The sequence below is a fragment of the Euleptes europaea genome, chromosome 11, assembly GCF_029931775.1.
Source record: "Euleptes europaea isolate rEulEur1 chromosome 11, rEulEur1.hap1, whole genome shotgun sequence".
NCBI lineage: Eukaryota > Metazoa > Chordata > Lepidosauria > Squamata > Sphaerodactylidae > Euleptes > Euleptes europaea.
Genome location: NC_079322.1, coordinates 38,599,167 through 38,613,677, shown reverse-complemented (window position 1 = coordinate 38,613,677; position 14,511 = coordinate 38,599,167). Strand labels below are relative to the sequence as shown.

Sequence of the window (14,511 nt, the reverse complement as noted above, 5' to 3'; positions counted from 1 at the left end):
ACAGTCTGCAAATCATTCAACAAGAGTAGATTTCTAAATTACTCCAGCAACATGGGAATTGAGACTTGGGAATGAGACTTGGGAATGATGTCTCATCTAGTTCAGCTCTGAGTTCCAGCACCGTAAATCAGAAGTGATATAGGGCACTCTACCACCTCATCCTGCTAAAGTGCAGACTAGGCTGACATTAGGCCAAATTCTTGACTGCGCCATTTCAGATTGTAGGTGGTGGTTGACGGGGTTGAATTGCTGAAGGACCCACTTCACAAAACACTCTTGGCGCACAGAAAACTAGTGAGAAAAGGTTTAGAAGAGCTCTCTCCCCCACATGGGGAACTTTTCATATGGGAGAGTTCTCCAAAATGTGACCCACCAGTTTCAGTCTGAAATCATAATCAAGAGTATACCACTGTAGACTACTACCACATTTTGCATAGCTTAGGGAACTGTTTCTTACCAGTATGCATAAAGGTCTATCATTTAAAATCTCAAGACTGCTGTTGAAGAAGTCTCTTGCTGCTACATCAGGCAATTAAAACTTCTACCCTAAAATATTCCCATAGTAGGACTATACAACTTTTTAAGAAGTGGCGTCATTATGACATTTAAGTGCAGATTTGCAAAAAGACAGAACATTTGGATTATAATTTTACTTAAAGTTATTAAACTTGAAAATGAAAATGTCTTTGATGTACACAAATTATAGAAGTTTATCATGCTGGCATTGTGTCTATTCTTATCCTGCATTAACACACGGCTCATGGTGTCCTTCTGTTTGGCTGCTGGTGCAGCAGCACTGCAGGAACAACAAATGAACAGGAAAGATGCGGACAGGACATCCCTAGGTAAGGAACTGGCCAACATCAAAGGAAAGATTACTCGTATCTGAAGAAGGGAGCTGTGGCTCACGAAAGCTCATACCCTACCAGAAAAGATTTTTGTTAGTCTTTAAGGTGATACTGGACTCTTGCCCTTTTCTACTACTGCAGACAGACTAACACGGCTACCCACTGTGAATTGTAAATGTCTGTGTGTCAGAGACTGGAAGTTGTAGGTTTCAATGAACAAATGAACACAAGTAAACACTTTGCATAATCAAATTTCTACCACAAAATGATTTACTGGCACAGGTTTGATCCAAAGATAACAAGGCCCAGAACCCCATTCAACACTGTTGTACATTTCAACAGTATAATCATTTGTGGGATGGACCAAGCCCTACCATATTCTACCACTGCAAAGAGGTGACCAGCACTGGCCAAAGTTGACAATGCTGAACATCTGTTCACTACTGCCCACAGGTTTTTGATTCAGCAACTAGAATAATGTATGCAGCCCCACTGGACTGGGGCAAGAGTAATGTCAGGTCTTTGCTACCTTTGGAATAGGAGTTTGGCAATTGCAGGCCAGAGGCTGGCTTCCTGTCAAGGCCAGGTTCTGGCTGCTAGTCAAGGTTTTGTTCTCATGCTGCAAATCCTGTGTACGGTTTATCACTGATGTTATGTCTGCGATTCTCTGGGAACCGTTACTGCACTGTGGTTTCACTTTGTTTTACTTTCTTGCCTAGAATGCTTTTATACTGTAACCTACCTGCACAGACTCCATTAGCAACCTCTCCTGCGGGAGAGGCAGTCAACTTCTCTAAATCTGTCTTTTTGCTCCTAAAAAATTAGCATTGCTTAGGTTCACCTGCCTGAGCGTGTCTGTTTATGGGACGCTAGCGATAGACACCTGAGCTGACATTAGGTTGCTAATGGGGGTAGGTTACAGTATAAAAGCATTCTAGCAAAGACCTGACAAGTATATACAGAATATTTTACACACTCACAAACATGTTTGTATGTACAAAGTGAACTAGTGTTACCATTACCTCAACTATTCGTAGCTGTGCAAAGAATGGACTAATCTTTTCCATTTCTGAACTACTAACTGAACCTTACAATCATTAATAAGTTTGTTTCCTTACTTTATTAGAGAGGAAGGTTAGGGAAAAGTTAAAACAAGATTATACTTTTGGAATGAAGTATCTCAAGATATAAAATATAATACTCACTAGTTCTATGTAATTAAACATATCTGAATGAGGGAAATCAACATTTCAATTGACTGTGAATAAAACCAAACACACCATAGATAAAACTAGATTTTTATTATTTTACTACTTTTCTATTTCATATTTCATCATTTTTAAATGAAAGATTAAGGCAAAAAACACCAATAAGACTGTCCTTTCAATTATGTTATCGGGATACTACAGTTATTTTTGTTTACTTTTTAATTCAAAAATTTAAGAGCTTTGTTAAGAAGGGGAAAGAATCATAAATCTGTCCATTAGCAGGCATTTCTACCTTGTGCTCAGATGAATTCTCATCAAATTTGATTTGCTGACTGGTGGCCAGAACAGATGTTATCTTAATGGAAGAGAGAAGAAAATTAAGTGTGTTGAGCCACAGAGCCACCTCTGAATTTCTAAGGCTCAGTGTGTAGCTCTTCTAAGATTGAAAACATTAGCATGTTCTTTACACAATGATCTATTAAGTCTAACACTGACAATGTATAAATGAAATATTTTCTGCTATCATACTAATGCTGTATTTTATTTAGAACATATTGTAATTTTTTTAAATCTGCTTGATGAATACTGAGAGTACATAAGGTATAATTGCATGAGACAATGGAAGACCAATACTTTAGAGTGCAGGTCACCAAACTGATACTGAACGAGGGCATTTCGTGTGGAGAAAGGACAGGGTGCTACTGAATGTTGCTAAAAATCCCTCTCTCCAGCTAGACTTTCAAATAGAATGTAAGCTCTTTGGGAGAAAAGCAGCAGGAGGGGGAATTTGTGGGGGGCATGGATATCAGAAGGGTTGAATCAGCTTCCTTTCCATTCCTAACCAATAACTGCACCCTTGCTTTACCTTTCATAGTTCATACTATCATCATACCTAGTTGCATCCGTATTTCTCCTACTGCTCCATATAGTGCACAATCAAACAAATCCACCAAGGAGTTTTTGCCATTCATTTCAACACTGTAAAAGTTTGTGTTGGTGCAATGGAGCCTTCCCTGTCAGTCAGAACACTGCCTATCATTAGGCTACAGACTACTGCATAACAAGTTCATAATATGTGATAAACAGAACAAAACAAAATTGCAATAGTGATTCTCTAGGGTCCCTCTGAATAATTCTGCTATGGTTTCATTTAGAAGTCCTTTGTTACTATCGGAAGAAACTTCCAAAGTCAAATAAAGATTCCAGATCAGTAGCTGTGTTCTGTAGATGCAAAACAGAACAGGAGTCCAATGGCACTTTCAAGATTAACAAAATGTATTTCAGTAAAAGTTTTCATGAATAATAAGATCAACTGTCCTGGGTTTTATGGTTTAAACCACTGGTTCCCAACCCTGGGGGTCCGCGAGAACTAAATTAAGGTCCGCGAAACAAAGTTATAAACCCATAATAAATTAATATTTTCAATTAAAAGTTCTCTATTATAAAAATATATATTCAAATATTATTCTAAGTTTAATGTTTAACTAACAGTTATGATTAAAGTTTATTTTCAAATTATCAGAATTTTTATTTTAAACCTTGGGGTCCCTGCATCGAACAAAAAAGTCCTAGTGGTCCCTGGTCAAAAAAAGGTTAGGAACCACTAAACCATACAACTGTGCATAAGAAAGCACAAAGCACTCTCCTGGGGTAAAATCAACTTACCCTATGGTTATCAGTACTACATATATGTTCTTTATACTTGGCTTGACTGACCATTCCTGCTCCATCCAGATCTGCCTGATCACAGACTCTACTCAGCCCAACAGTTATGCGGGAAGTGCAATTAGCCTCAGTTAGAGAAATGGCTTTTTCCTCAGTGGCTCCCACTCTATGGAATGGCATACTTGAGAAAGTCCATAAAGCTGCCTCCTTGTTCAGAGTCCATAGATCTTGTAAGCGGACTTTGTTTCAAGGGCTTTTCCTAAGTGATCCATTAACTCCCTCACTGGTTCTTACTGGCCATTTTGTGTGCCTAGTAGGCTGTACAATGTTTGTTTTGGGCTGTCTGAAGCTCTGTTTTACTTTGCTGGAATGTGTTTGTTAATTATTGAGAACTGTTATTATTTAATACTTTTTATGTTTTTGTTCCAGTACCATTCTACTAATTTCAACAATTACTATAGTAGCAGAATCCCTATTTTACAGAGACAGCTATATATGCTACCACAATACAAGATTTCTATTAATATTAATAAAGATGATAAAAATAATTCTTAAAAACAACACAATTAGAATTAGATTAAATCAACCAGCACAAAACATGCACTCTTTTAAAACCCACTGTGCAGGTCTATGGCACAGACATATTCTTTGGCCCTTCTAGACCACCCCAAAATTGCTCAAGTACAGAAAGTTAACTCTAGCATGTGTCACTTTTCCTGCATCAAACTCAAAACAATCTAAAAAAGGCCCAGGGTTGTCATGAAGTCCTGAACCTGACCAAACAAGGCAGCCTTCGCATGGAGTCACCCAGTATCCTGAGGACTCTGAAAACCACATCAGAGACAACCTCCGCAATACTCTTCTGTTGAGTGAAGCAAAAGGATAGCCAAACCTATCCCTGGATCCCAACACTAGGTACACACAATTAAAGCCAACAATATTCTGCACCTGGAATCTAATGAAGAAGAAAGTTTCCCAAAATATTATGGCTGTATCTTCTTCCCCGTCTTCCAGTTTGAGGTTGGTAAAGGACTAGAAACCCAGGTGGAGATAACCGAGGCAGAACAACATTAGCCTGATCATCTAGCCAGATCTCAATCATGCATACCAGGTCAATGTCCTCTTCAGTCACTAAAGCAGGGAGTATGGAGATTATATTCCTAATTGACCTAGCATTTTACAACAACAGGGTTGAAGTAAGGGGAACTGAAGTCCTTGGGACCACATCTCTAAGGGACTTAGACATGATTTCTCAAACAGCAGCCCCACACTACTTTGCAAACTATTGTTTTAAAATTAGATAGGTGGGAACCCATTAAAAAGTGTTATGTGTCCCCCAGCCACTAGGTAGGCATGCTTTTGTTGTGGACTCCATTCAGTCTCCAACAAGAACATTAGAACCATAAAACACGCCTGAGCAGGCATGGGGGGTTACAATAAAAGGGATACTACTTTTTTATCACCCCCAGACCCCTATCCCATCTGCTCTGTAGTGACAGTTCAGAAGATGCCAGGTCCAAACCTACAGTATCAGCATAGGACGGAAAAGATTTCTTATTATGTTTACTATATTTTAACATGCTCTGCTTCCTTGGAAGAAGCACACATGGCTCTTTTGCCTCCATTTTATCCTCACAAGGTTAGACTGAAGACAGAATGACTGAACAATTATCACTCAGTAAGTTTCATGGCAAGAAGGGATTTGAGCCTAGCTTTCCTTAGTTCTAGTTCAACACTTTAACCTCTATACCCCACTGGCTCTTGAAGGCATAAATGCAAAAAACAGTGTCCTTTCTCTCCCTGCCTTTCATGGAACCTCCCATGAACCACTTCAGAGACAGAGATTCTCCAGCATTTTCCATGGTCAGAAGAAATTAAAGTATTTTTCTGTATGCCTGGGGCATCCCCTTAGAATGAAGAAGCCTACCTCTTTCTTGTATCTCACCCTTTTGTCTACTTCACAGTCAGCTAGAGGGCCTCAAGCATCTATGACAGGATATGATACAAGAATCTGCTCTTCAAAAGGAAAAAAACAAACAAAGTGAAGAACCACACTAGGCATTTCCAACTGCTACAACACTTGTAAAAATACAAGAACTGCCCTGCTGGATCAGACCAGAAGTCCATCTAGTCCAGCATCTAATTTCACAGTGGACAACAAATGGCCCTGGATGGACGACTAACACAACACAGAGGCCGAGGCTTCTTGGACATGCCCTGCCTAGCAATAGTATTCACAGGTTTACTGAATATGAATGTGAAAGTTTCCTTTAATTACCATGGCTAGAAGCTGGCAAGTTAGTGTAGTAAAGTGGCTAAAAATAAGCTGTATGCTGGGAAAATCCAAGTTCAAATCATGTTGCAATGATGAACATGAACATACCTGATGATTTTAAAGCAAACTCTCAGAGGATGATAATACTGACCTACATTGCCATGTTGATGTAAGAATTACTGTGATAAAAGTGAAATAAAATGAGTGCAAACCGATCTACTGCCATTATAAATTGCTCCCTTCCATCATATCAACTGTATCGAGGCATTTCCCCCCACATTTTATTGTGTTTTTGAGTTCCTTTGACAGTGTGGATCAAAGCTAACGGCCAATAGCAAAGCATGCATTTCTGAAGACTTAAGGGCATTTAAGTTTTCAGAAGAGGGGGTGTAATTTCTGCCAATTTCTGCTTCCTGTGGTAGTCCAATGAGCACCCCCCCCCATCTTGTTCCCATAACCGCAGAACCATCAACAGCAGGATGGGATAAATTTGAGGTCTATAGTGGGAGGGAGAAATCAGAGGAAACCCTGCCCCTTCTTCCCAATCTTAAGTTTAAGTTTTTTGGAATTTATGAAATGATGAGGAATAAGTGGACTATATCCAACCATGAAGGTCCAAAGATGAGTAACTATCCTCTAATGGTTTGTCCTGTGGAACAAGCCATTACAAGGATTAATTTAAAGTGGTCACTATGCAGTAGAAATACTGTCCTTGGGACCAAGTGGTGCTGTTGGACCAGGGATTTATTTACAAATAACTACATCATAATTGCATCCAATGGTCTCAGCTTCAGATGTACAAAACTTACTTTATGTCATTGATATTGTAATTCATCTATCCAAGAACTCACCCTTATCTTTTAATTCATTAAATAGCAATAACAAATTCTAATGAAGTTACAAGAACAAAGGCAAAAGGGCACATGTACACTATCTAAAGGTTTATGTTTAAGTATGTGAGAATGAAAATTGAAATTATGGCATTTGTATTTATAAACAGATCACACTTCAAAACAAAAATTATATATTGTACCAACAACAATAAGACATATTAGAGGCCATCACAAAGTAAATCTAAATCTCATCTGCTACACATTCTTCTGTGTCATTTGCACTATATTTTCAGACAATACTGCTTTATGATTACTGCTTCAGAGATACGAACAGATCCGACAATCAATTCAAAGTTAAAATGAAATGCATATCAATGAATAGTGGGGATGAACTTTATTTGAAGTACAGTTTATTATTTTAAACTTCTGGTAAAATGTGCATATGTGTGCACATATACTTCTCCTGCCATCTTGGAGCTGAAGATGAAAACAAACAGTTCACTTGGATAATTTTCTGTCCATATTGAAAAACATTTCCCAAATCTTGGAATACCCAATATGATTAGTCATATTTGGCTCAAGTACCGCTTCAATTACAGAAAATGCTTTGGCTTTAATGCCTATTTTATTGCTTTCAGTGGAAATTTTGCAAGTCAGTAATGGAAGCAGGATTTTGTCTCACAATGCAGGAAGAAGTAACAACATGAATAAAATAATCAGAATTCATTATACAGGTGTATAAATTAAATGAAGATGTTTGTTATCAATAACTGTAAATGGGAAGTTACAATAACTAACAATGTATTTGTTGTGCATTTGATCAAAAAGGTTGTAACACACACAAAAACAATGTATTTTTCATCCTGGAGTTTCTTTGCCATCAGTAATGTACAGTATGTATTCCAGTCTTCAGAATTATATTGCTGTAGTTTATAAAGGCCCTGACCTGGATGGCCCAGGCTAGCCTGATCTCGTCAGATCTCAAAAGCTAAGCAGGGTCAGCCCTGGTTAGTATTTGGATGGGAGACCACCAAGGAATACCAGGGTTGCTGTGAAGAGGAAGGCAGTGGCAAACCACCTCTGTTAGTCTCTTGCCATGAAAACCCCAAAAAGGGGTCGCCATAAATCGGCTGCAACTTGATGGCACTTTACACACACACACACACACACACACACACACACACACACACTCACACACACAATTTATAAAGATGGCTCAGAAAAGAAAATCTACAGTCAACATTTAAACAAAGCTGTTCAAGGTTACCAAGATTCAATATTGTTTGTCCATTAAACATTTTCCTCTTAAAAAAAAAAAAAAAACCAAGGTTCACAGCACAATATTCCTTTAATCTCAATTTGTAAAAAAAAAAAAACCAGTTAGTGAGCTTTGTTAAACATGTGTATTTCTTTTTAGGGTGATGAAAGAATCCATTAGAAGAATATAATCCAAAGTAAAGGTGAAAACTATTCAGTGTGGCTATTTCACTTCATTAACAGCTATGTCGCTCAAATTGATACAAATGGTCTCCTTCTGTTTCTAACTGTTGGCTTGTCTGATTAGTACAACTAATTGTTCAGGCTGGGAAGATCTCCTATATCTAAATAGAAGATGTGCAGTTTGTAACCTCCTTAATTTGCCTTATGTCCTGCATGGCCCTCAGTATGGTGTTCATTAAAGTATCAGCTGTTTTGACTGCAGAAGTAGCAGTATAAACATGAGCGTATTTTTCTTTGTTAAAAAGGCCAGCTTGTCCATAATAATGTACACCTTGTTTAAAATGGCAAGAAATCATCAGGTACATATGATGGCATTTAAAAATTCCTCCATGTCATGTCTTTTTCTGATCAAAACAGCGATACTAAGGACAATGGCAGGAAAAATACAGGAGGATGGAAGTTTAGGGCGAAATTAAGCCAACTGGTCCAGAGCCTAAATTTTGGCATTTGGATTGCAACTTAACATTTGAATGATAATTAAGAGCTGCAAATCCAGAAAGGTTCAAACATCCACGTGCATCTGGAGCTTTTGCTTTAGTTTTTCATCAGCTGGCCCCTAAGTGTTGAATCACCAAAACCACTCTTTAGTTTAAGTGCATTGCCAATTTACTACTAGGAGCTATGACAACAAAAAAGAAAACAAAAAAGAAAACAATGTGCAAGTACACAAATCCCATAACACACATGCACAAATTTCATCTGCATTGCCAAGCTTTAGTCCAACATTTTTAAAATGGTTAGATTTCAGGATCTATTTTGAACTGGAAAAATGAAACACCCAGAATAGAGTCCCATTCCTAAGATAGTAAAGACAGAAATAATGCAACTTATTTGGAATTTCAATAAACCCTGAAAGTTTGGGGGTGGGGGAAATGGACATCAACTGGTCAGTAAAACTAGTAGTTGTTGTGTTCTCCACATTGGTTCATCTCAGGCCTCAGAATTGGGGGTTGGTAGGACGCCAGCCATGTGTCACAGGTCCTGTGTAAAACTAGTTGTTAGAATGTATACAAGGCAGTTATATTGCAGATGATATTAACCAACAAGTGATGGCAAACACTATATTTATAAATCTTCACTGCTAAATTTTACAGGTTAAGTGTCTTTACTCAATAAAAATCTACAATTATCATCAGCAAATCACATATTCAGTGTACTCTTCTTCATGTGTGAAACTTTACATATCCATATATAGAGAGTTTCAAGAAAGGACTGAAAGACCACAAAGCTTGTGATACCACCATTTGACTGTTGAGGTGAAAGAACAAGTTATGAGGCAGTTAAAAAAGCTATAACAATGGGTATTTTTTCATGCAACTGTAGATCAATAGTTAAAGTCTACTGTGAGCTCTTTTAACCAGTCATTCTACTGTTATAAGTGGATGCTTTAAAAAGTGACCAGAAGTTGACTGTCAGGTCCTAGAATTGCTCATCAAAAGCAGAATATTCTAAACAGGTACTTTGGTACTTCAACTGAGTTCAAATGCAGGATCAACTTCCAGTCCAAGTTGTCTCAAGATATGACCCAACATAGGTGGTATGATCTGATTAAAGTGGCTGAAATGTATTTAAATATATTATTTAAGCAATCATATTAATTCCTAAATCAATGCTGCTCATTGTAGTTAATTGTCTACCCCTCCTCCCATACAGCATGAGAAAATATTAAAGTGATTACAAGTCAGGAGAACACTATTTTAAGAAGAAAGTGACAGGCACAATTATTACAAGATGTAAGTAGAGAAGTGATATACCAGTGGCCTTTGTCACTACAGATCTTTAGCTGTTTAAGTAAAAGCAAACTACACAGAAGCTATTATTAATAAATGACTATTAAAAGCTTGCTAAGTAAGCATCTGGTGTTGGAAGAAGCAGAAGAAAGCTTTGCTTCTATTTAGAGAGGATAAAATATGGCAGGCTGGATAGGTTTCAGTGGTGAATGTTCTGCTCACATCTTTATCATACATCAGCCTTTTACTCTAAAACACATATTTCTTATCTTATCTTGAACATCAAATCACTAGCATGAATGATAGTTTTGCTTAGTATATAGCTCCATAGTTGACTCTGATACCTGAGCAACACATTCATTTATTTCAGATTTATATCTGGTGTACTAAAGCGGTTTGAGGATCATGCACACGAAGAAGAACCCTAAATGAACAATACTTTCCAACAATACTTTTGTTTTGAAATTTAGACTGTGGGGTCAGTATGCTTCTCACATTTATACTCCATCATCCTTCCCGGGAGCTCAGAGTGGCATATATAGGTGGGATTGTTCCCCCCCCCCCAATATATTAACCCTGTGAAATATGTGAGATTGGAGGGATTGGCTCTAGGTCACTCAGGAAACTTCACAGTTCAAATAGGGATTGAAGTACAGATCTCACAGGTGCAAGCTTTACCATGTAACCATTACTTATAAATGGCATGGATTACACATAATCACAATCAATATGTAAGCAATGAAATACCTTATTCTTTTTGGATGGAGTGTGTGTGAAAATGATTAACAGAAGAACACTACTTAACAAGCTAGTCAAAGGCACAATTATTTTTATACTCATGCACATATACATCATACAATAACCCTCTGGATAACACACACACAACTATACATACATATATAATCTATATTTAGCCGTACAGTCCTAAATAGAGTTCCGTCCTTCTAAATCCATTGACTTCAATGGGCTTTAAATGGCTTAACTCGATTTAGGATTGTATCACAAATCTCGTTAAAAGGTCATACTTGAAAACACTTCAGAATTTCTACCCTGAGACCTCTTGATCCTGGATTGCACTGGTACTATGGTAAAGATTAGCATCAGCATTATTTTCACCACAGTTACTAAGACCCAGTATTAGGCAAGATGGGCTAGAATTTCTCTGCATGGGTTCTAGCACGTAGTACCAAATTATGCAGACATTTATGCCTTGCGTTAATCTATAAATCTGCTCCTTTGGAAGAAATGAAGGGCTGCAAACTCCATGATTGCTCAATCCCATCCATAACTGACTACTAGTGTTCTCATGTTCACCTTCACACTGCTACCTATGTTTAGAAGAAGCCAGGTCCCTCTGCTGGAAAGGAACTGAAACAATCACCTATATGCATGATGTTTACATTATCCTTATTGGAGTTGACATTTAAATGTAGGTTCCATATTTAAATCAAAGATGCTGTTTAGTGGACCAAAAGGCAAAGGGATTTTTTTTTGGGGGGGGGCAAGTTATGTGCATAGGTACATGAATACTAATTGGCCCTTAACAGCACTAACAGAGAAGGTCTCCACACAGCAGATTAAATGGTTCTAGCAATCTGATGATCTCTTTGTCACAGAGCAGTTGCTGCTTCCTCATGTTGAATTCCTGAGTTGTAGCGTTTGGGCTAGGAAAATTACATGCTTAAGTGCACCCCACCCCCAATATTCAGAGCATATCTTATTTTAAATAATAGCATAAAGCTGAGAGATGATGAATCTTGTATACATATGGTACCAAATTAAAATGCAGTCTGTGTTTCACTGTAAAAAAGCTATGAAGATGAAATGGATGCTTTATATAAAATATTTACATATAGAACGTAAAAAATGTACTATGGTTGGTAACCTTTATGACTTTGGGGAACCATGTATTTACATATCTCTATCTTTGCATGTGCGTATCTGTGTGTTGTGTATATATTTTTAACAGTTGACAGCTGTTTTAGAGCATACAGAGATGCCAAGCTGAATGAGGGTCTTGATTACTTCAAGATTAGCTATCTTAAGTTTCTATTCATTTTAAGTGTTGTTAGTGCGAAGAGTCATTAGTCACTTCCTTGTCTCGTAGAACATCAGCATACATTTACATTGTTAATGAACATTTGGGGTAAATGAATTAATGGCACTTTTAAACATCAATTCGATCCTAATAACTTTATATGTCGAAGCAACGTTAAGGTTCAGGTTACAAAAAGGGCTAGGCAACTAATTGCTCCTGGGCAAAAAAAAGGGTGCACTAATTAAAAATGTTTCTCAGAGAGATAAAAAATTATCACAAAGGAATGAAATGTGCAGATATCAGTTTTTGAGTTCAGAACAATAAGCTTTTAATTTCTGATTAACGATGGCATGAAAACAGGATGTCATATCGAAATACAAATATATCGTAAAGATAGTGGGTGCGTAGTACTTCCAACTTAAACCCCCCCCCCAAAAAAAAACAAATGGTATGTTCTTGGGATGTAAAACATATGAATCGTCACATATCTGGGTAGTTGGGAACAAAATTTATATGTGACAGACACTCCGGGAAGGAGAGAGAGAATTCTGAAGGTTGTTGATTTTGGATAACTCAAATACCGTAATATCAAGATTTCATTGTTTTTTTGTGCCCTCTATGCAGAAACCTTTCCTTGGAAGAAATGAGCTAATTACAGCATGATTTGGCCACTATTAGAAATGTTGCATATTTTACAAATGTTTAGATACCAGTGAATATAAAACTGCTTTCTCAGTGATCACTGGCGTTATATAAATATACCTATCAATGATATATCAAGCAACTCTATCAGCAAACAACATGTTTTGTTACTACTGTATGATGTGTGGTCAATACATGTATACTCATACAGAATTTTTTATTCAAAAAAGGCACTCTGGAAACATACCACAAAATTAATTAAGTCACATTTCTGACACGTGAATTCATGGACCAAAAGATTACAAGTAGTAAAGGTGTCACAGTGTGTTGTGAAGTATTTGCAAAATGGTCTTAAATGACAAGGATAAGATTTCAAGCATCTTGTTACTTTCCTCTAGTTAACTATGTACTCAATGATCACAGGAAGAAGACAACTAACACATGTATACACTTGCATCATTCCAGGTAGTTCCTCTTCGTTGCATTCTAAATACTGCCTTCTGGGAAATTTCACCAGAATATCCATGGCCTCAGTAGTGTATCTACAAACATGCTAGATAGTATCACAGACCATGGTGTGGCCTGGGTATTGAAGATTGATATTAAAAGACCTAATAATACAGCTTTTAAAGATACAGATGCCAATCTAAACTCATTTAAAAACTGTAAGTAAAAACAAAAGGCTGATAGAATTTTATTAACACCACCCAAAATAAAATGCTGCATTTTCATTTAGTAGAAAGCAGCTACCCAGTGCATTATAAAGGCATCATCAAAACCACATAAAATAATAGGAAAACAAGCAAACAGTGCAAAGCTGGCTAAGAAATTATCTTTGCACATTGTTTAGTAAGGGCTATATTGAATTTCAGTATTGTGATGGTGAAATTATTGTTTGCCTTACGGTTTAAAAAAGGATGAAAGTGAATTAAACATTTGGCTACTGTTTTGGTATGCAATTTTAAGTTGATGTGTCATGGTTTTCATTACTAGCAAAGTGCTTTACACTGAAATATTCTTAAAAACGCATCCTGTTCAGCAGCTTTGGGGAAAGAAAATTAAGTACATCAGTAACCGAGTGAAACTCACCATCTTCAGGCTTGTTCACAAAACTCTGCAAGGGGTCAATGCCAATTTCTTGTTCTTCTGTCTGCAAAGGATGTTTTGTTTCAATGGTGGAATAATACATATTGGCTCTTGTAAAGTTCAGTCAGTGAAAATTACCTGGAAGAAAAAGTAAAAAAAACAAATGATTAATCATAACTACTAGTTCTACATTGTACTAAGGTAGCAAAGATTTCATAAAATTGAATAATAAAATTGAATAATAATGGTTAACATAATAATAATGGTTAACATAAAGCATGTCCTCTGAATTCTAAATATGCGTGTAGTTGCCTGTTTAGCAATTTATTTATTTTTTTTGAAATTTTTTTATTGGTTTTTATAATATAAATTTTCCATGTTAACAAACAACAATATACGTAGTATTAAAAACTAAATCATAGGTAATGTTGTTATAATTGTTTAAGTGCTAAATAAAAATAAAAAATAAAGGAAAATTTATTGACTTCCCCATCACCTCCGTCCGCCTCTTAATAAAGTATTCTATCCCATCGTGATATGGTCTGATCTTAATTATTCTTATATCTCAATTAGGTTTCAATCACATTATACTATCAATATAATTGATTACGTTTCTTTATGTTAACAATGTCATCTAGATCAGATTAAAAGGTATTCTTCCATTTTCCCCAGTTCTAGTTCATATT

At 36.8% G+C, this 14,511-nt stretch overlaps 1 protein-coding gene across 1 annotated transcript in view; it reads right to left on the bottom strand.

Annotated features, from left to right (window-relative positions):
- The window catches only part of TBC1D5 (TBC1 domain family member 5), a 197,287-nt gene extending 183,330 nt beyond the window's left edge, over positions 1 to 13,957 (bottom strand). Inside the window, exon 1 of the mRNA XM_056858020.1 lies at positions 13,829 to 13,957. Coding sequence (XP_056713998.1) covers positions 13,829 to 13,928 — 100 coding nt within the window. The 5' untranslated portion in view covers positions 13,929 to 13,957. The remainder of the gene's footprint in view (positions 1 to 13,828) is intronic.
- Between the last annotated feature and the right edge of the window lie 554 nt (positions 13,958 to 14,511).